Source organism: Tupaia chinensis, unplaced genomic scaffold, assembly GCF_000334495.1.
Source record: "Tupaia chinensis unplaced genomic scaffold, TupChi_1.0 Scaffold143796_1, whole genome shotgun sequence".
Taxonomy (NCBI): Eukaryota; Metazoa; Chordata; class Mammalia; order Scandentia; family Tupaiidae; genus Tupaia; species Tupaia belangeri.
In genome coordinates, this window is record NW_006203646.1 from 5,340,511 (window position 1) to 5,363,316 (window position 22,806).

At 40.7% G+C, this 22,806-nt stretch overlaps 1 protein-coding gene across 2 annotated transcripts in view; it reads right to left on the minus strand.

Annotated features, from left to right (window-relative positions):
* SGCD (sarcoglycan delta) overlaps positions 1-22,806 on the minus strand; it is a 442,307-nt gene that overhangs the window by 148,538 nt on the left and 270,963 nt on the right. For both annotated transcript variants that reach the window (XM_006165094.2, XM_006165095.3), the window contains exons 4-5: positions 21,825-21,912; positions 14,797-14,916 (exon numbers count right to left, since the gene is read on the minus strand). In XM_006165094.2, coding sequence (XP_006165156.1) covers positions 14,797-14,916; positions 21,825-21,912 — 208 coding nt within the window. The remainder of the gene's footprint in view (positions 1-14,796; positions 14,917-21,824; positions 21,913-22,806) is intronic.

The window sequence follows — 22,806 nt, forward strand, 5'->3', positions numbered from 1 at the left end:
GGGAATTCAGCATTTTAACCACCATGCCACCTGCTGGTTCTCCTATTTAAGAATGTTTGAAGAGAAATATATTTTTCTTTCTGAAAGATTATGCTTCCACGGGTCTTTGCGCATGTACTATGTGCCCGGAACAGCTGCTCCATACCAGGCCTTTGCAATTCTAGAACTAACTCTAATTCGTCCTTCTGGTTGCAACTTAATCATCACTCACTTTAGGAAGACTCCCTTTACCTATAAAATGGTGTTACATAAATCTCCTAATTCTATAGCATCTTAAACTTTGCTTTCAAGTTAACACACATTCTTAGGGAAATGTTTAAAACAGCAGTCCTTCTTGCTTGGCTGTGAAATCCAGTAAGGCAAGGATCCAAGATGTCCCTTGGCCAGCACAGCAGTTGCCCAGAGTAAATGCACAATTAACATTTGTTGAATGCAATTACATTTCTTTTTAAAGAAAAACTGCCTCCCCACCATTTAAATAACTCTGCCAAGAAGATTTCTCTTGATGTCATTTCCTTTCTTTTTTGAACTGTGAATGTTCTTGCATCATAAATATACTGAGTCCAACTATACTTGTCTTTTGTCTTTGACTTACAGAATCACAATAATATCCAATATTCTTCTTACTGTTTTAGTGGCTCCCTGTGACAGTACCCTGTCAAGAGGGAAATTCCCAGAAAGCTTTAGTAGAACCCTGAAATCTCTTCTCCTTGAATCAGGTTTTTGGGGAAGGAAGGAGTTACTGTTTACTATGTGCCAATAATGAAACTCTCTTCCACAAAGAGACGTCCCAATGTGCTTCTTTGCTGGAAAGCACAAGGGCAGCACACTCCCTCCTTTGTCACACAGAGCTGTGCTCCAAGTGCTGTGATCCTGCTGTACAGGAGGCTACTGCTCTTCCCTGTGACCTGCTAAGTGGACCCCGGCCCCCGGCCCAAAAAAAATGTCTGCTCTAGGAAGTTCCCCCTGACCGCTCCTGTAGGCTTGGCCCCCTATTGCTTGTTTCTAATGCACACCATCCAATCCTCTCAGCACATACTGCAGCCACGTTCTAGCTTATACATTTGTTTAGGCTTTATAACACATTTTCAGTGCTATGTAGTGTTCATTGCACACGTGCTTTGGCGTTCTTCTTTGAGAACTCCCCCCCCCATCAGACATGTACTCATTCTGCTCCTGTAGGCTTGGCCCCCTATTGCTTGTTTCTAATGCACACCATCCAATCCTCTCAGCACATACTGCAGCCACGTTCTAGCTTATACATTTGTTTAGGCTTTATAACACATTTTCAGTGCTATGTAGTGTTCATTGCACACGTGCTTTGGCGTTCTTCTTTGAGAACTCCCCCCCCCATCAGACATGTACTCATTCTGGGGAGACAGAGAGAGACAGAGAGAGAGAAAGTGAGAAATCATCCCCCTCACATAAAGGAGAATGGCCACGCCACAATTCTTTCTCCTCCTTTCTCTTTTGGGATTTTTGGACTTGCAGGTGCACATGTCCAGCATGAGTTTCAAGCCACCAGGTTTGAGATTCCATCCATGGCTGACCATGTGGGAATTGAGCATTTTAACCACTATGCCACCTTCTGGTACTGCTATGTAAGAAATTTACAAAACAAAGTTTGTTCTTTGTCCATATGTCTGAGAGACTGAAAGCGAGAAATCACGCCCCAGGGGAGATGGGCACACTACAATCCCTTCTCCTCCAGCCTCCTCTTGGGATTCTGGGCATGAGCACACATGCGCCCAGTACAAGTTTAAGCCACTGGGTCCAGGACTCAAAAACTGCAGTTGACTACATGGGAATCCAGTAACATAACCATTACTCCATCTGCTGATCCCTTTAAGTACTCTTATTATCCCCTTGTTAAAAGTGAGCATCCTCAGGTTTTTAGAGATTTAGAAACTTACCCAAGGTTATATTATTAGAGACAGAATTGAAATCTTTCAGGTGGTCTGTGTCCAAACTTCATACACAGTTAACAATTATGTTGTCCTATATGACTATCCTAAAGGGGGGAAATGTGGGCATGTTCTTCTATTCTATGCCCTGAGGGGTCTGGATATTTACCCCTCCATCTCTCCCTGTTTTCTTTGTTGGGAAGCTGACTTTTCACTTTACTTAGTCTTCCTAAAGAAGACAGGGCGCAGAAGGAGTTAAGATTAGAAGGGTAGTATACTTTCTATACCTTTACCATATTCTAGGGGACAGAGGAGCCTAAGGAGCTTAAGAGTATATTTTTAGTCCTCTTTTCTCCCAATCAAATAAGCAAATGAAATTCAAGTCCTTCCAATAAAGGAGAATAGAGTTAATTTCCTCCCCTATTCTGTGCACCAAGATTTTCTTATTCACATTGTCATCTCATTAAATTCCTAGTGTCACTGTGGAATACCAATATTCCCCTTGGTCTCTGCTGGAAAGGAAAAAGAAAAAATTCTACTTAGGTGACTTCTGGTGGCATAAGAATATTCTACAACAGTCAAAATAATTCATGAGAAAGGAGAGCTGCTGATATTGAAGACAGCCTGGCAGAAGTTTATCGCTTCATCTGAAATACTCTGTTCTTGGTATTAACTGGCAAGAAGCAAATTTTGTTGACAAAAATAAACCAATAGATGTCTGAAAGTACACTCACTGTGGCTGATAGAGAAATCAACATCTTGTCAGTTCCACAAACAAACAAACAAACAAACATCTCATCTCCCTCCCTTGGTAAGTGTTGGAATTGGTTCTCTTCAAAGTACCCTAGTAGTGGGACCAGCAGTTAGTGCAATGGCTATGTTGCTGAACTCCCACATAGTCAACCGCAGTTCAAGTCCCAGACCCAGTGGCTTAACCTCACGCAGGGTGTGTGTGCATGCATGCCCAAGATCCCGAGAGGAGAATGGAGGAGAAGGGATTGCGGCATGGCCATCCCCCCTGGGGGGTGATTTCCTGCTTTCTGTCTCTCTATCTGTCTGGTGAGCACACACCCCCTATAGCAAAAACCTCTCAAAAAAAAAAAATTAGTAATCTAGTAGTGAACCTCATCAACTGTTTAATCAAACTAGAAAGGTAACAAATGTCCTCAACTGCCTTTTCTCTTCTCCCTCTCCCCCACATACCACTGAGAGAGACATGGCTGGAAGGCTGGGGAGGGCTGCTAAGCTTCACTGCTGGGACAGAGGGGGATGTTTACACAGAACCATGCATCCATCACGTTCACATTAAATCACATCTTCGTCTTGCCAAAGGGAAAATTGTGTGGGGCCCAGCAAATGCCTTTTCCTCCTGCATGGGGAATTATCTGCCTTGAGCTTCAGGGCGAAAGCCAAACCTTTGCAGCTTGTGATGCCCATATACGTGGGTGGATGAATGTACAAGGCGGCGGAATCATCTAGGCTTTTGGAGTGGCTCTTCTTAATTTTTTTTTTTTTTTGAGAATTATAAGAGTTGTACTCCCAGTAGCATTTCAAATAAAATCCCATTACTATTTTTTCTATCGTAGAATGGTGCTTTTTCTCATTAAGTATCTCCGGTTTATTAGATTGGGGTTGTTCATCTGAGACTCTTTTATATTTGGCTTTCTCGCTGCATTGTTTATGGGAAATGTATCTTTATGATCTAATACATTATTCCTGTATTCCTGTAAATAATGAACCACCTCTGGAATGAGGTGCCACAGAAGAGCAATACAATCCGCAGTTCTCTCTAAACAGTTGAGTCCTCGGCAGATTATCTCTGCTAATGTAACAGAGAGTCAAAGGAGGGCCCTGGTGAGTTTTAGGCTCCTCTGATTTGTTACCCGAATGTGTTTTATTAGATTGGTAGGTTCTCCCCTCCCCAGGATCAGTGTCTAAATTATTCCTTTTTCATCACCATGTACAAGGAACTGTTTTTCACTCGTTCATATAATCCTCTAGCCTCGTTCACATTTCCTTTTTCTCCCTGATAGTGGCAAAGGCAAAGGAAAGGGGAGAGGCTGTTTATTTAGAATCTATACATGACATCTAAGTGATTGGAATAACGGGATCAACCTCACATGGCTGGTAATATGACAACCAAATTCCAATTCTGTCATATTCTAAGGTCTTTGAGTTTCTTCATCCTGCCATGGTGGAAGGCAGAGTAGGTTTGGAAAAATCACGGGAACATAAGATAGGACCCTTTGAATCAGGGAGGGTGGTCATAGCCGTAGTAAACCAGCTCTGGAGACTTCTTTAAAGACAGAAATGAATGGGGTGACTCGAGGCCTTTTGATGAAGCTCTGTTTGATGAGTTCATCTGTATCCTTACTCCAGCTCACTTCCTGGCCATCTCTCTGAAATCCATCTGTTCAAGCTATATGGATGATTTTTCTGCCCCTCTACTCAGCCAGGCATCTCTTGTCTCGAGATGGTCTTTCCAATATGTTTTCTCTTCTCTTTCTACTCTCATTCAGACTTTTATGAGTCCTCGACAAATGTAATGTTCTCCTAACTTAAATGCAAGATCTTCCTTCCTCTTTTGTACTTTACTGTCAGGTTGGTTATGAGACATTCCAGTGTTCAAAATTCTTCAGTCCATTCACACAACAGATACTCCTGAGTGCTTATCATGGACCAGGTTCAACTACAGTCTCTGTAAAACCAAACTTTCTCTTGCCACAAAGCTTACAAGGTAATGAGGAGGGATAGGAAGAAAATAAACAAACATACACAATGTCATGTTGTGACCAATAGCCACAGAAGAACAAAGCAGTGTAAAGGGACAGACCAGAACTGGCTAACTTTTCCTATACAGGGCTATTGTGGTACAAAGGCAAACACAGACAAAACTTAAACAAATGAGCATGGCTGTGTTCCAATAAAATATTTATAAATCCAGGCCATGGTTTGGGCCTGATTTAGTCCTCAGGCCGAAGTTTGCAATTCCTTATAGAGGCAGTGGCAGCAGGAACATGTTACTTTTTTTTTTAAAAGAATTATTATTTAACTTTATTTATTTATTTTAATTTGACCAGAGAGGGGCAGAGCAAGAGCAAGAGCGATAGAGACAGAGACAGAGATGAAACTTGAGATAGCAAGCTGCCAGGTCCGGGATTTGAACTGTGGTCAGTCATGTGGGAGTCCAACGCCCTTAATCACCACGTCACCTGCCAGCCCTGGAACATATTACTTTTATGAAGTGGTCAGGTCAAAGAGTCTCTTTGATAAGGTGATATCTGAGCCACAAAGAAAGAGACTCATGAGCATATTCCGGAAGAGAGCAATCTGTGCAGAGGGAACAGTAAGTAAAATGGTCAGGCAGTGAAAAAATGCCTGTGTAAACTGTGAAAGGGCAATGTGTCTGGGGTGAGCCAGCAAGGGGGAGAGAACTTTTCCAGATTTTCTGATTAGACCCTTTATAGTTCCTGGGTTCCACAGTCTTATGTATAGCCACCACGATTTTTCATTATTGTACCTTTGATTATTACAGCAAATATTTGTCACACGCACAATTATTTTTTTTGCCCAGCATATATTTCTTCTTCTGGTAACAGCACCCTAATTTTCCTGTGCTCTGTTTCACTCTCAGTCATTCCAACCCTAGCTCGAGCTGTGGAAATATGACCCAGGCCCTGCTAAGCAGCGTACTGCATCACTTTGATCACAATGACTAGTTCAAGGGGATGGGCAGATGACCTAAGTCAGTCCAGTTGGAGTAAAACCCAAGGCTTTGGTGGATTTCTGTGAGGAAGGTAAGCACTCTTTCTGCTCACCAGCAGAGTTGAAGACAGAAGGCAGATTGGAAAACGATTGGAAAAAGAGAAAGAAACTAAGTTTCGGTCTCATTATTTGAGCTACCGAATCTAGCCTGCAGCCAACTACCCCTGGGCTTTTCAACAACCTGAGGCAATAAATTATCTGTCTCTCACTTTGAGCTGGATTTATATCCCTTACATCCAAGTGAGTCTTGAATGATAAATATGTCCTAGTTCATTCACCAAGAAAGGACTCTCTATGCTTTTCCCCTTAATCCACACTCAAGATCTATTTCAAATGCCCTTCGTTGAAAGCTTAAGATTGCTAAACTCTCTCTTGACCCCACCCCAGCTCAGTTGAATTCTACAGGTTCTTTGCTTTTTATCCTTCTTAGGCAGTTTCTTTCTTGGGCTGTCAGATATAGGCATATGTCTCTCCTTTCCTATTAGACAAAGGCAGCAGGACAATGCTATTCATCTCTGTAGCTCCAAGGCTCCAGAATCAGTAACTTGTTGATATTAGATATAAAAATGTATATATATATGTATGTGTGTATCTATTTTTATGTGTGTGTGTGTGTATCTTTGCACATGAGAGCACTTCAAAAAGTGGAAAAAATGTGGGGTCAGCAGGTGCATAGTAGTTAAGGCACTGAGCTTCCACATGTCTGACCACAGTTCGAGTCCCAGGCTTCGTGGTTTAAAAATTATGCCAGGTATCTTTGTTTGCATGCCCAAAATCCCAGGAGATAATGGGGGAGAGGGAATTGTGGCATGGCCATTTCTCCTTGGGGAGTGACTTTTTATCTTTCCTCTTACTGTCTCCCTCTGTCTCTCTCTAGCAAGCACACATACCCTATGGGGGAAAAAAACCCCTGGAAAATAGAATTAAAGTACAAGTTTATTTTGGTGTATAAATTTTTGAAATCATTCATAGTTTTCTTATAATCTGCACTTTCCATGAACTTTGTGAAGATTCCCTTGTGGCTGTGATAGAACATGCACATTTAGAATGGTCACACTAAGAATATTCCCATTTCTTACACTGTAATTAATAATTGCCAGGTTGTAGTAGAGAGTTTCATCAAAAACTAATTCAAAAGGCTAAATATATCATCTGATATAGTCCTACAAAAAAAGTTTAATATCAGACCACATTTAAATTTCTATAAATCTTATGCAAACTTAAATGGCTTTAGATTTAATTAAAAATGTTTTTCAATTGATAATAATGTAACTTGGATAATTAGCATCAAGTAGCATCTAGAGGACATATTTAAAAAACTAATCTAGAGTATAAATAGATCTAATTAACAATTAGAGTACTACTTTATAATTATCCTTTGTTTATAAATGCTATAATGCCCAATTCATTGTTCAATGAAATTGGTCATTAATGAAAACCCAAGTCATATTTTCCCTAGTGTTGCCATGAAGATGCCTCTTAGATGCACTGGCATTTATGTTGCCTACTTTCTTACTGCTTTTTAAAGGGCACTTCTGTCTGATATTTATTAACTGTGTCCTGTAATTAAAGCTAAACTGCATCACATCTCATTTTGCACACTGATTTTACACCTTTTTGGTAATTAAGTGGATGGACCCATCTACAAACTTATATCCCTTTGTGCCAGCCCAAAATAGATACGTTTGTAATAAGGACAAAAAAAAAAGATGGCAAAAATAATTCATATTCATATGAAACCAGGTAGATGAATGCAAACTTGTACTTGAACTGCAAGAAAGCAAGAAGAGTGGCCTTAAGGAGAACTAGAGGAGTAGGACTGGAGAGGAGGGAGCTGGGTAGAGGAGACAGAAGGTCGGCTGCAGGTAGTCAAGTGGAATTGGTACAAAGGCCTCCATCAGAAAAGTCCAGGCTGTTGGGAATTCGAGATTAGAAGTGAGAAGATGGTTCACTGGCAAAGAGAAACTCAGGGATCATGTGAAAAGAAGCAGGCCTTGAAACCATAAGCAGGTCATTTGTAGGTATGTGATTTCCCATAGAAAAAGAAAAGTAAGAACTGAGCCTTGGGAGTCCATGAGTGACCATGAGTGACCCTAAGTTGAATCCATGTTATTTTCCAAGTTAAAGAAGAGTTTAGCAAAGGAAATGGGAACATTCAGAAAAGTAGAAGAATTTGGGGAATAGTGGAACATCTAGCAGCATAAAAAGAAGGGACTATCTGGAAAACTGTTGTCCCATCCCTTTCCCATCTTGTTGAGATGGCAACATGCTACAGAGTTTGGGGAATTGAAGATTCCTGTGATAGATGTCATAGAATTAGTAAGTCTTCCTGGGTTCGAATTCTGACTCTGCCATTTGTGCTCTTTGGAACTTGGGACAAGTTATCATTCCACTCTGTGACTCAGTTTGTCCATATGTATATGAAGTTGATAAGGCATCCTTCACCTAAGACTAGTGAAGACCAAAGAGATTTATTTATGGTGACCGATTTGTTTGGCCCCAGCAAATATTCAATGTATGTTAGTTATGTTTATATTGTAGCCTTCCTGGATTGCAGTGGTACAAGCCAAGTCTTAAATCACCTGAAAGTTACCAGCAGAGTTGTAGCAAAATGCTTTTGCTGTGATTGTCTTGGGTTGATGGTTTGCACACTTTAGGGTATATCAGAAACACCTGGAGAGATTGTTTAAACACCTAGTGAGGCTCCACCTCTGAGTTTCTAATTTAGCTGGTCTCATGTAGCACTTGAGAGTATGCATTTATAACAAGTAGATCATAGCTGATGTTCTTTATCCAAAGGCTACAGTTTGAGAACCACTGTCTTGAGTTGGGGGAAAGACTCTACAAAATTGGGAATTCACTAAGGCTTTCAATCCTTTCATTACCTATGTTCTTAAGAATACACATGCTGGGAACCAGTAGTTAGCGTAATGGCTATGTCGCTGGACTCCCATGTAGTTGACCGTGGTTCGTGTCCCAAACCCGGTGGCCTAAAACTCACACTGGGCGTGTGTGTGTTCATGCCCAAGGTCCCAAGAGGAGAATGGAGAAGGGATTGTGGCATGGCCATCCCCCCAGGGGGTGATTTCTCGCTTTCTGTCTGTCTGTCTCTGTCTGTCTGTCAAGCGCATGCACCCTATAGCAAAAACCTCTAAAAAAAAAAAAAAAAAGAATACACATGCTGGTAGGACCAGCCTTACCTGCACACAGGTAAAATAGGTGGGGTAGTACTTCCTAACCTAGAGAGGTTCCTTCTGCTGTGGCCCTGAATGCATCTGGGAAGTTACCAGTTTAAAGTTATCTAATATAGAAACACTCCCACAAATTTCAGGCAATTTCTTTAGTGAACACACAGAAGTGGTGGACAATTTCAGGACTTGAAGGGTCTCCTGAAACCTAAATGGACCCACAGAAACCACCAACGACAAAGCAGTTATGTGCGCCAACTGCTTACTGCTCACCCCACACTGTACTAGTCACGTTACACACATTGTGCCACTCGGTTCTCCCAACAATACCGAGAACTGGGCGCTGTACCTTACTTCGCATGGGTGTTAAGGATGCCCAGAAAGCAAGGTGGCACATCCAAAGGCACCAGCTGACAAGTATGAGAAGCCAGGACTACAGGCCAGCACTAGCTATAAAACCTGTGCTCTCAGTTTCTCAACTATTGGGTCATCCACAGTCATGAGGCATTTTTGCATAGAAAAACACAGAAAAATATGTCATGACTTTTCGACGACTCTTGTCACTTCTGTGACTCTTGTCTGCTCTTTTATCTCTCACAGGAAAGATATATATGTATATAAGAGATCAGCAATTACAACCTGCCTACATTTGCCCCTCTTCCCTGACCTCCCACACACATCTTTTCTAGGATAAAAGTTTCCAGGTAATTGAATCGATCCTTAGGACACATGGCTTCTGGTTCCTTTGCCATGCTGTCCCAAGTCCTTGCATGTATGTATTCAAGGTTGTCAGTTAAGATGTAAGTAGTTATCCAAAGAATTTTAAAAGTAGTTCTGAACCTACTAGTGAAGGTACCACATCCAAGAGCCAGTATCTTCTTAGGCCTCCACTGTTTATACCTACTCAACTAGCTATCAATAAAATAACTGGCCGAGTTGTATATGGTTCTTGTTCATTAATTTTTCCTTCCCTTCATTATTTCATTCTCTTCTTTTTGTTTTAGACAGGTGGAAATGGAAGGTTAAAGAGAAAAACAGAATTCAATAGGGTCTCTCAGATCCAGGTGGTTGAGCAAGAACTCAAACCCAGCTCTGTAAGATGCTACCATGAAATATGCATCCAGATTCAGCCCTCCCAAGAGTTTGTATGGCTGACAACTCAAAAAGACAAACTTCTCATTAAACTGAAAATGAGATTGCCTAAACTTCTCGTTCCACACCATATGGCTGAATCCCAGCTGACAGGAAGCTCATTTCTGCAACACACTGAACTCATTTTACTGAGTGGGTTGATGAGCGATTTGTGGGGTGGTCATTTCCAAATCTTTTCAGCATTGATAGCAGCAGTGGTATTTAATTTGATGCTTCCTATCTATATTTTTACATAAAAAAGCAAATGCATCTATTTAATGATGGAGAGGGACAGATCTTCTCCGCCATCATTTTCTAAATGAAATATCACAAATGACATCAAACGCATCCACCTGCTTTGAAGTAACAGAAAACTACAGTCATCCTCTAGTCTTGAGTCTAAGTAACCAGGGGGATGGGTAGGATGGGATAAGTTCTTAAATGATACTATCACAGAGTTTCGTACACTAATTTTAAGCCAGTGTTTGACTGTTTAAAAGTACCCTGTGTCTTTGCAAAGTCAGATTTTAAAGCAGAAAGGTGACTCAGGAAGCACCAAAGACTACTGGGAAGTGCCAAACTCCTTCGTACAAAATGATCCTGGCATGAGCTACCACTGCTCATTCCCTTGGGAAATTATTTTAGTTGATAACAAAGTACTCTTGAAGAAGAGCATAGCCTGAAGAGTTTGTGTTCCCCACTCCCTCACCCCCCCACCACCTAGAATATGAAAAATGTCATTTCCACAAAGAGAAAAAAGTATTCATTGGGAGAATTAGAAGAAGTATTAGAATCAACATAGTTTTGAGTAATGAAGTGCCTTGAGGCTGATATCCACAGGCAGGGATCTGAATGCCAATCCTACCTTTCCTGGCACTTAATCTTGGCCAAGTTTCTCCACCTTTCAAGCCTTAGTCTCCTTATCTGAAAATGGGATGAGTAGAGGAGGCAGCAAAGCACAGAGCTTTGCAGTAAAGCACTCTGTGTAGAGAATACCTGGCTGGGACTCCTTGTTCTCAGTCTTTATATGACTCACTCTTGCCTATGACCTATTCTCTAGGCCAGTTCTGTCATCTGTAAAATAGGGGGGGTAAAATGGTGCCTACTTTACAAGGTATGTGTGAGTTACAAGTAAAATAATGCATGGGGCCTGGTCAAGTGGTCAATCAACTTTTTAATTTTTTTTTTTTAATACAGGACATGTGCACTCACCAGAGAGTGACAGAGAGACAGAAAGTGAGAAATCACCCCGCCCTCCCCAGGGAGAATGGCCACACCCAATCCCTTCTCCTCCATTCTTCTCTCAGGACCTTGGGCACACACGCACACGTGCCTGGCGTGAGTTTAAGCCACTGGGTCCAGGATTTGAACTGCAGTCGACTACATGGGAGTTCAGCAACATAGCCATTATGCTAACTCTTGGTCCCTTAAATATTTTTTAAGATTATTCAGGTAAGAGGCTTTAAGAATAAGTTTCTTTTTTAAAATTAAGATAAAGTTTATTTAGCATAGTGTTTAGAAAAATACATTCATCTCATTTCAGAAAACAAATAAAACACTTAAATGACCAGGCATAAAATCTCCATTACAAGTACAACATACACACTTTATGTGGCACAACTCAGTGATGCTGAAGTCACATGGGAAGGTTCCAGGTTCAGATCTCAAGACTTCCCTCTATAGATTGTAGGCACACATGTGTGCCCTGATCCTGGTGGCCAGCATTGAGAGTGGATTGCAGTGTCAAGAGTCTTTTAGGGGGTGCCTCTCGTCCTCTCTCTCTCCCTGTCTCCCTTTTCTGTCTCTCTTTTTCTTTCTTTGATGGAAAAGAAAATGTGCTTAAGAGAAAAAATTCTAAATGGTCCCCAAAGAACATAGGAGAAAAAAATAAAACCATGCCACAAAGACTCCAATGTCTGATCTTTCCCTTTCCAAACCTTCACCCATAATCCAGAGCAATCTTGGTTCATTATTTATTGGGGCTACGTATGAAATTTTCTTTCTTTTTTTTTTTAGTGATTTTTGCTATAGGGGGCATGCACTTACCAGAGAGACAGAAAGAGACAAAGAGACAGGACATGAGAAATCTTCGCCCAGGAGGGATGGCCATGCCATGATCCCTTTTCCTCAGTCTACTCATGGGATTTTGCACACACATGCACCTGGTGATTTTTGAGCCACCGGGTCTAGTACTCCAATCATAGTAAACTATGTGGGAGTGCAATGAATAACCATTACGCCACCTGCTCTTCTCAAAATTTTCTTTTTCAAAGTGACTGTCACTAGAAAATATCTGAACACTTCTGCACTAGATAATTCTCATTTTACAAACAGAAGTAAAAGCAGGCCCTGAAAAACAAAAATCTTTTCCAGTTCATAACGTAGGTAAGCCATTGACCAGAGATTAGACCATCCCCTGCATTCTCATCTCCATTCAGCCCCCTAAGAATGGTCACTTCCATCCTTTGACACTGCTGATCTGATGATGGCCAGGAAGATGCTGAAGTTTTAAGGATAGGAGAAGGGAACACAGTGATACTGGTAAGAGTGATAGGGATGTCACGGACAAATACAGGTGGGAGAGGGGAGGGTGATGGAATATGTGTATGAGTGATTATGCTAGGCACTTGAGACCCATTATGCTTAAAGGGCTGGTAGAATATCTAGGTGAAGAAGAAGATCTAGAACTCAGGGAAGATACCAGGGTGGAGTATGGCCTTCTATGACTTATCTAGCACAGAGCTTAGACATGAATATGTATTGAGAGAAAGAAACAGGCACATAGATTAGATAGGCTGATTGACTAAGGATAGAGAAGAGGGTCAGGGAGAAGACAGGAGTAGTGAAAGAGAAGGAAGATACAGAGTACAGGTAATAACACAGAGGACAAATAACAATTTCAAGTAAAAAAAAATATCATCATCCTCCTAATTTAAGATAAAAGCTAGTCCTTACCGAACACTGGACTATGTTAGCCACTTACTACTTTACATAGATTATTTTATTCAATCACAAATTAGATCATTGAATTTTTATTCACTATGTATTTCTTTTTAAATTTTTTTTCATTTAACTTTATTCATTTATTTATTCATTGGTTTATTTCAATTTGACCAGAGAGAGAGGGAGAGAGAAAGTGAGAAAGCAAGCTGCCAGGTCTGGGACTTGAACTGTGGTCAGCCATGTGGGAATCCAGCACCTTTAACCACTATGCCACTGCTGGCCCCTTCACTATGTACTTCTATTACACCAATTTTACAGGTAAGCAAAGAGGCACAGAGAGGTTAGAACACTTGCTTAAGGCTACACAACTAGTAAAGGATAGAAATGAGTTTAAATATATTAATTAATTCCAGAGCCTAAACTTTTAGCTACTATGTTAATAGTAAATATTAGGGAGTAAGGGAAGAAAAGGAAGTATTAGCATTAATAGTAATATTACCATAAGTAGTAACAGTGACAGCAGCAGCTACCCTTGATGAAATTCTGTTCTGCTTTAGACACTGTGATAGTGCTTATAACATGGTCTTATTTAGCCTTAGGGACAACTGAAGATGGTAGAGGTTCTTAGCCCAATTGAGCAAAAAAGGAAGTTGTCTCAGTGGTGGCTATAACTTGCCCAATTCCTGAAAGCGAGTAGGCGACAGCTGGGGTTAAAAGTCAACTCTTGTCCCAATACTCTTAAACCACCACTTGAGATTATTTCAGTGTAAAGCCATGGTGCTTCAATTTAATGATTCTAACAGCAATTCTTTAGAAATTACTGCAAATGTGTGTATCTTTTAAATTTCTCTTTCTTTCATGAATGAGCAAGAGAGAGTAAAAGAGGCACCCCTTCCCCCTTCATGCTAGTGTTCTCATGCTACTACAGCAGGGTGCTCCACCTCCAGCCTCAGCCAGCCTCAGATCATGGACATGCACACACCTGGTATGTTCACTGAGGTCTCTGGACACAAATCCAGAACCCTCCCAGGTGGGTGGGACTCGTAGAGTGTTGGTAAACCACGGTGCAACCATATGGCCTGCCCCACGAATGTTTTTAATAATAAATTATTAGGCCTTCCCCCCAGAATTTCTAATTCAGTAACTCATGGTTGAGTCTATAAAACTAAAGTTTTCAGAAGTTCTCTACATCATTCTTATTTTGCAACCAGGTTTAGGAATCACTGCATCATGTACATAAGTCTTGCTTCATACAATGTGAGGGTATAAAGTGCTCCAATATGCATGTTCACATGAGCACACAGCCCCACCCACAGCTCAGTGATGGAAGATATGCCATAAAAACTTCACAACTTGAGAAACTTTCATCAGAGGACCAAGCTCTTGGAAAGTTCAACAATCTTGCTTTATAAGAATCTAGATAATTGGCCTTTATCACTCTTCTAGACAAATTCATCTTAGTTTGGTCTTCTATAACAAAGTACACTGGGTGGTTTATAAATAGCAAAAATTTACAGCTCACATCTCTGGAGACAGGAAGTCTAAGATCAGGATTCCAGTATGGCTAGGTTCTCTTTTAGATTGCAGATGGCCACCTTCTTGCTGTATCCTCACATGGTGGAAAACAGCTAGTTCTCTGGTCTCTTCTTAGAAGGCCACTAATGACATTCATGAGGCTTTCACCCTCATGACCTTATCATTTCCCAAAGGGCCCCTCCAATTACCTATCTCATTGAGATTACAGTTTTAACAACGAATTTTGGAGAAACTCATATATTCAGTCCCTAACAAGCTTTCACATTTCATATTTCACTAAAATATACATAAAAGCAACAAATCAATAAAAATATTTAAAATTTTCTTACCTAAAACTCTTAATCTCTCAGCTCCTACTACCACTTCATTGTCATCTGCAGAGAAGAGCAATTTTCCAGAAACAGTTTTTACCTCAAACTTTTTGCCATAAGCTTCTATGGCTTTTGGACCTATGAGGAAGAAGAGCGAGAGGAGAGGGAGAGGGAAAAGCATACATTAGCTTCACTTCATTTGACTGCAGAAAGTTTTTTATAGAACATATACATGTGATAAGATTGTGTAAGACTTCAGTATTCAGTGGGTTGGTTTTCAGAAGCCAACCATAAAAATTAGTCTCATGAGTTTAGACATGTCTATCAATGACTTTTAATCACATTCTGTCAGATGATGGTATTAAAGACCCTCAAGTCCTTCCTCAAAACTAATGCTTGAACGATATTTCCCTTAGCAAGCCACGAAATACTGGGAGATGGTTGTACATTTTGGCTTGAGTGTATCAAGGCATAGGAAGCTCACTACTCATGAGGCAAGTGTTTATCTCTGATCAGCCCTAACAGTTGTAAAGGACTCCTTTAAATTCAGCCAAAATCTGTCTGATCTTGTACCCTTGACCCACTTTTCTGCATCTGACACCAAGACAAGTCTATTTTCTCAGTATATAGATCACTTCCTGGCAGAAAGAGCTATAATATATTGCAATTAATTGCCTTGAAAGTTGTTGAATCTCTTATGTTAGAACTTCATTCAGTAAAAATAAATTTGGAGGGTTTGTCAAAGGACCACAGACGCTGTACTTGAAGATGACACTATAGCGGTACATAATGAAGACAAGGTGCCTGATTTCATGGCATCTTTATTCTGGTAGAGAATGATAGATGTAAGCTAAATAAATTATTAATAGAAAAATCAGAAAACTGAAGAGAGCTTTAACTACTATTATAAAAAAAATAAGCAAAACAGGTTAAGTGTTAAACTGCTAAAAAGAGATCATCTGATCTTGAACTATCTGCCTCAATAACTATAGTTTAGGTGGCTCTCAAAAGCTGGTCTATAGAAATGCATCAGAATTAAGTGGGGTTTAATTGTCCTCATTGAACCTAGCGAGAATCAAATGAATTTATCTTTTGATCTAGAAATATTTACAGAAAAGTTTGAGGGTAAAGTCCAGAAATCTTGGATATTCTCACCAATTCAGGAGATTTGACATAGCACTTTTGCTTCCTTTTAAGTATTTTCAAGAATGTGGTACTTCATAAGTAGTAATGAAGGGGTTCTTAATGCCTTCCAGTCAAAGACCACTAGGAAAACACCTCTTGTTGACCAAGTGGGGTTTATTACTCCTTGCAGTGAGGAAGAAAGAATACCATGGGTAACTAGTAAGAAGTTGTTAGGGGAGAAAAAAAAATATGGGATTTAACCTCATATTAAGTTATTCAGAGGATGGGTTAAGGAGACATGGAAGTGGGAGTCATTTCATCAGTAGGTATCTTTTTTTTTTGGAGAGGATTTTGCTATAGGGCATGTGTGCTAGCCAGACAGACAGAGAGAGACAAAGAGACAGAAAGCGAGAAATCACCCCCACCAGGGGGGATGGCCACACTGCAATCCCTTCTCCTCCATTCTCCACTCGGGATCTTGGGCATGCACGCACATGTGCTCAGCGTGAGTTTAAGCCACCAAGTCTGAGATTGGAACAGTGGTGGACTACATGGGAATCCAGTGACATAGCCATTACACTAACTGCTGGTCCCATCAGTTGGTATCTTAATAAATATTACCTAGAGGTAGGAAAGACCAGAACAATGCCAAAATTCTCATTGTTAAACAGCATTCACTCATATCAGCCAAGATAGGGAGATGTTTAATCTTTTTGTGGTCTGAACAATGTTTATGTGTTGTTGGTGCTCAGACATGATCAGAGTAGTCTTTGTGTATTTGTGTGTGTGTGTGTATATTCTTTTGTCTTAATCCTTCAGGGCCATTGAATGTGGCCTCATCGATGCTGAAGTTCAGTAAAATTGTTTATGTTCAATAAGGCTTAACTGACGGGGCCAGGCTAGTCCCTGAACGCCTGGGATAGACTTTCTCTTTGTCAAGACTATAGAATTAGGAATCAGAAAAAAAAAATGTCCTGACTGCCTCTCACTTTCTGGTAATGTGACCTTGGGCAAGTTACTTGATCTTTATGAACTTCAGTTTCTATAAATTGGATCATCACTGCCTACTCTACCTACCTCATAAAAACAACAACAAGAAAAAAATCAAACGATGCTGTGTTTATAAAGAGAACTCTCAGCAGGTGTAAGTGTGCCACGGAAACACAGGAGAATGCTCTTGTGGTCCTCCTCATCATCATCATACCATCACCATTTTTCTATGGCAATGATTATAATACACTAAAAATAAAAAAGATGAGTACCTTTTAGTGCACTTTCATTCTTGACATAATTATGCTGGCTTGGTAGACCTCATCTCTTGTTCTTACATCCACACTAGGCTTCTGACACACAAAAGGACATTGGAAGGACTCCTTAATGAGTTGAGAGATTGCAATAGCAGAGAGAGTACAAAATCTCCAATCAGCCTAGGACCTGGACATTCTCTTGTCTTACTCCTTTCATGTTGTAAGAACAAGTTGCAGTGAGGGAGGACAGGGCTCTCTCAAGGTCACCAAGAAAGCCAAGATCAGATCTGGGTCTGGAGTCAAACTCTAGGAATGGTTCGACAGAAGTAGGACATGTATTTGCCCAGAAAGGCAAAGGGGCATGGATCTAGTACATCTGGACAGCTAGTACATGAGCTTTTTGAGGAAGGGGGAACGTAGGAAACTAGAGATAAGGTCCAAGATCCAGAGAGAGACCTTGGAGAAGAGAGATGTATAATGAGGAATTTGGATTCTTTTATTTCCTTTTCCTTTTCTTTTCTTTTTTTCTTTTTTTTTAATGCCAGGGTTAAGATGCAGCTATTTTCTTCACTGTATTGAAGCCTCTAATAAAGTCAATATTATTTGTCAACCTTTAGGATAATTACCTGCTGTTAAATGATGGTGGGGATTTGGAATGGGGACGTAATGAAGTGCTTATGAATGAATGAAGGAATGACCTCAGGGTTGCAGGAAGGGGGCACTATTTGCTCACTCTGGATCCAGTCATATGGCAAAGTGGGGTATGATGTGGGGAGACACAAATGCTGGGATTTTGCCACAGTGAATCTTGGTGATATCATCAGCTTTGGCTCCAGAGGAGTCAGGGACACCTGCCTCTGAATAAACTAAGTTGACTTTGAGCTCATGAACAGTTTGGAGGCATATATAAAAGAAACCTGTATTTAAGTCTACAGCAATCAGAAAACACAAAGCATAATCAAGTTATCTTCCTTTTCAGGGCTTCACAGAACACAGAATGGAATTTACCCAGGGCCAGACCATTTGGGTATCTGAAGCTCAGTAAATGGTAGTTTTAGCCAAAACGTCACTGAGCAACTGCTGACTCCACAGTGCAGATGGCTTGTCCTTTGTCAGTTTCACCTGGGGCTGCCACATTTCTCTGGACATGGCTGGAATCTTAAAAAGTGACTACAGCAAAATGCAAATAGAGCTGCAGACTCCTTAAGAGGTCCCTCAGTGAACCCACTGTTCCTCTTGGGATGGAAAAAAATATCACTGTTCCTAATGGGAAACTAATCTTCTGTTAATCCCCCCTGTGTGGGATAGCCTACATGTGAAGTGCCTCCTTAATTAATCTCCTAAGTAGGGAGGAGAACTGGAGCCCATCAGGATGCATTAGCAGTCTCCAAGTATGTTACCACCACCAGCTGGGAGCTGGCAAGGCCTGATGGCCATCCAGCCTGACTTCTGCTCTCAACTCCCTTGATACTTCCTCACCCCAACATATTCTGGGGAAGGCACTCCTACTGCTTTCCTACTTGTGGGTCAGAGAGTTCCCTGCTTGAACCCACTCCTGAGATATTAAGTCAGCAGTACTATGGGTGAAATATTTATTTGTGACTTAACTGCAGAACTGAATTATAATTTAAATCATAGTTGCATGTGAAAAGATTACCCACATTTCTAACATTCGAATTCCTAATGGGCTTTGACATAGTCTTTAGATAAGCAGGAGAGTACTGTTTGTTGTCATTTGTTTGCTTGTTTATGACACCTGACATTTAGTGTGGTAAGGTAATTAACAACGACCAAAAAGGAAAGAAAAAATTCTGTGTTTTTAAGGTTTTTTTTATTTTTTCCTTTGCCATAGGGCACATGAATTCACTGGAGAGACAGTGAGAGGGAAAGTGAGGGATCACCACCCCCCATCCCACCCCCCAGGAGGGATGGCCATACCACAATCCCTGTTCCTCCATTCACCTCCTGGGATTTTGGGTATGCCCACATGCCTAGCATGAGTTTCAAGCCACCATGTCCGGGACTCCAACCATGGTTGGCTATTGAAGAGTCCAGTACCTTAACTACCATGAAAACTGCTGGTCCTAGGAAAAAAAAAAGTTTAAGGATAAACTTCCTATTCCTGCCAATGGCATGTCAGTAACACAACTAAACCAACGTGAGCAGGTCCCAGATTTGCTTTCCTGGGCCACCCTGTGCACACTAGGCTTGCACACGTGCATGTCCATGATCCAGGCTGGCTGAGGCTAGAGATGGAGCTTGGTGTGAAGTCCCTCTTGGGGGTGTCCTCTGCTGTTTATTTATACATAAACTAACATAAATATACAACAATAACTGATCAAATAAACTATTTCTATCTCTTGAATCCTTAGAAGACTATAGTAATTTGCTTTCCAAGAAAGAAACCACCAAGTATAATAGGCATTAGAAGGCAGTGTCTGCTGGGCCAACTGGTTGCTTTCCACCATGGTGTAAATGTAATGGAGGAGGAAAGCTTTAGTGGTGTGGGGTAGTTATGTATGTGTTTGTGTGTTTACAATTACATTTTTAACACATTATTATCCTGTCTAGAAATGATCTTAAAGTCTCTAGACAGCTAGTATTAAAATGATTTTTTGCCCATCTTATTTTAATATTAGCTATCTTGTGCTTTAAGAGTTAACTTAAGATTAGGGACAGAGAGTGGCATGGTGGTTAAGCTGTTGGACTTCTACATGACGGACTAGGGTTCGAGTCTTGGATATGGTAGTTTGAAAATCATCCCAGGAGGAGAATGGAAGAGAAGGGATTACAGAGTGGCCATCCCCCCAGGTTGTGATTTCTAACTTTCCCTCTCACTGTCTTCTTCTTTCTGGTGCATGCATGTGCTCTATGATAAACAAAAACCTTAAAAAAAAAAAAACACAAAGGTAACTTAAGAGAGAGATAGGTGTTTTCCAGCTCCCTCAAAGGCAGCAGAAAGACAAAGACTGCTGAAGAGGTGAAGGCTAGAGAGGGAGGGTGAGGGAGAAGGGGAAAGAAGAAGAGGCAGAGGGGAGGAGGAGAGGCAAGAGAAGAGAAAGGGCAGGAAGAGAGAGAGAGGGAAAGGGAGGATGGGAGGAGAGAAAAGGAGAGCAGGAGGTGGGGAGGAGGTATGGGGGAGAGGTGGAGAGGAAGAATAAGGGGGAGAGGAAATGAGAGGGAAGAAAAAATGGAGAGAGGAGAGAATGGAGAGGAAGGAGAAGGGGACGAGATGGATAGACTCTTTTTCTGAATAATAGTCATTTGGGTAGTTCCAGTTTTATCAAAACAAAATCTCTGAGGAAGCCAGATCTCCCACTGCAAATAAATGCCAAATGGTCCACAGGCTAAATAAGTTCCTTTTGAATGGGGGAATCCAGGAGCTGGAGGTTGGATTTATTTCTCTCCTGGAGGCAATTTTCACACATGCCGCTTAAATCATTGCTTACTGAAGCTGTTTATTTAATTATTTAGCATTGTGACTGCAGGCCAGATGTTATATAAGCAAGGCCAACAATCCAGCTGCATGCTAAAACAACGTGTTTATGGATTATTGGCTCTGTCGTGAGTGGTTCCTTCAATTCTTGAGTTTCTCCACATCACCTACTGGATGTGACTCTGCAGACATCAATATGCAGAGATCCAGGGAGGTAGGGAGGGAGGCTCTCTTCCTGCACAAAATGACTCTTGACACAAAGGCACCTGTTTCCCCAGAGTTTGCTTATTATTGGGGCTCCAGATATTTTAGTCACGGTACTGTTTCAGGGCATTCAGACAACTGGCTTCACAAATTTCCATCTGTGTACTTTTCTCTTAGTGCTAAAGCCAAACAAATGGCATTTCTGTCTGGGAAGTGTAACAATGTCATTCAGACATACATCCCCTGTTCCCTGTACATTATGGGGATGCAAAATGCCTCCTATATTATAACCAATAGGGGTGAATTGATCATATCCCCAAACATGTTATCATAAGGTCTATGCTTATCAGTATCATCATTATTGATCACACCACCAAACACATTACCATGGCCACGAGGTCCACACTTATCACTATGGTCATTATTGTGAATAAACAATTCTTGTTTAGATTTCAGGAATGTGCAGCTTAAAACCCAGTGGGTACTTTCCACAGCTGTTAGGAGCAGATCTGCTGTATTAAAAGGAATCACACAAACTTATTCAGAGGAGATCGATCTGCATCTTGTGATTGAGTTAGGTTTAAAGTTGGCATGGATGGCAAATATGGCATGAATTCACACTATCATTAAAATCTTTTCTAGAACCCATAAAGTGTGGTGTGAGGCTCTGTGTATGTTGTGCTCTCTTTCGATCAGTCCATCCCAGTGAGTTTTTCCTTCTGCATTAGAGCAGGGAGCTTATCATTAGTTGAGTACCAGATAAAACAGCTGGCTTGTATTTTTAAGGCCATGTTCTATGAAAAATGTTCTTCTCCCTAAGCAGGTATCTTTGAATATGATAAGTTCAATTTGTATATTGATGTGACTCCATCCTTTAGTAGAATCTTGGAATACATGCTACATTCTCTTTCTTGACACAGTAAGTGTGTTAAACATTCTATTCAAGTTCGTGTGGTGTTTGATTTGACTTTCAATTCTGCATTTTCTGAAAGTCTAGCAGGAACCAGGCAATGCTAAATTCTTCCTTTCCTTACCTGTTATTAGCTGAGTTAGCACTTTAGTCTGGTCATTGAGAATATTCACTGTAACATTTCTGGCTGACTTGAAGTACAGGGCGTTACCCTGAAATTAGAAAACAAGATAAACACATGAAAATGTCAGATTTTTAAACAAATAAAAATAACTATAATTCCAACTCTCCCAGGGGCTGAACTTGTTTTAGTCAATTTCAGAAGAATTTGTCTTTATTTGAAAACTTTGTTTAGTGAAAACTCCAATGTTTAATGTTTTTTGATAATGGTCATTTATCTAAAATATCTTCCCCAAAGAGACACAAAGACACACACACACACACACACACACACACACACACACACACACACCTGATTTACCTAGAATGTGCACATACATACACACATTATTATAGCTGAATCAGAGACATGGGGCATATAGAGTCCTTTAGTACTTTCTGCAGGTTCTAGTCTGGGTACACAGAATAACAAGGAAAAACTGAAATCTCCTAACCTCATTCTTCTTCCAAAGAGACTATACAGAATCCTTAAAAGAGAACAAAAAGCACAGATAAAATGTCCAAGGTCTGCCCCTGAGGCACATCCGCTAGTTCTAAGAGTCCTTTGTGGAGATGTTTGTAACTCATGTATACAAAACCCAGGAGACGTGGTATTCCCAAGTCAGCCTCTGCCTCTTCTTTCTTCTTTGTCTCTAGATTTCTTTTCCTCCAGGCACTCTGTGCCTTCATCCAACCTCCCTTTGTCAAAATGGGTACCCATCCCTTTTTCACACTACGGTAAACATTGCTGAGCATGACTCAGAAGAGGGCTTGGCACACTTTTTCTGTAAAGGGCTTGATACTAAATATTTTAGGCTCTCTGGAATGAAGTCTCTACAGTAACTATTCAACTCTGTTTTGGGACAAAAACAGTCCTAAACAATACATAGACAAAGGGATATTATAGCTGTATTCCATTCCATTTTATTTGTGGATGCTGACACTTG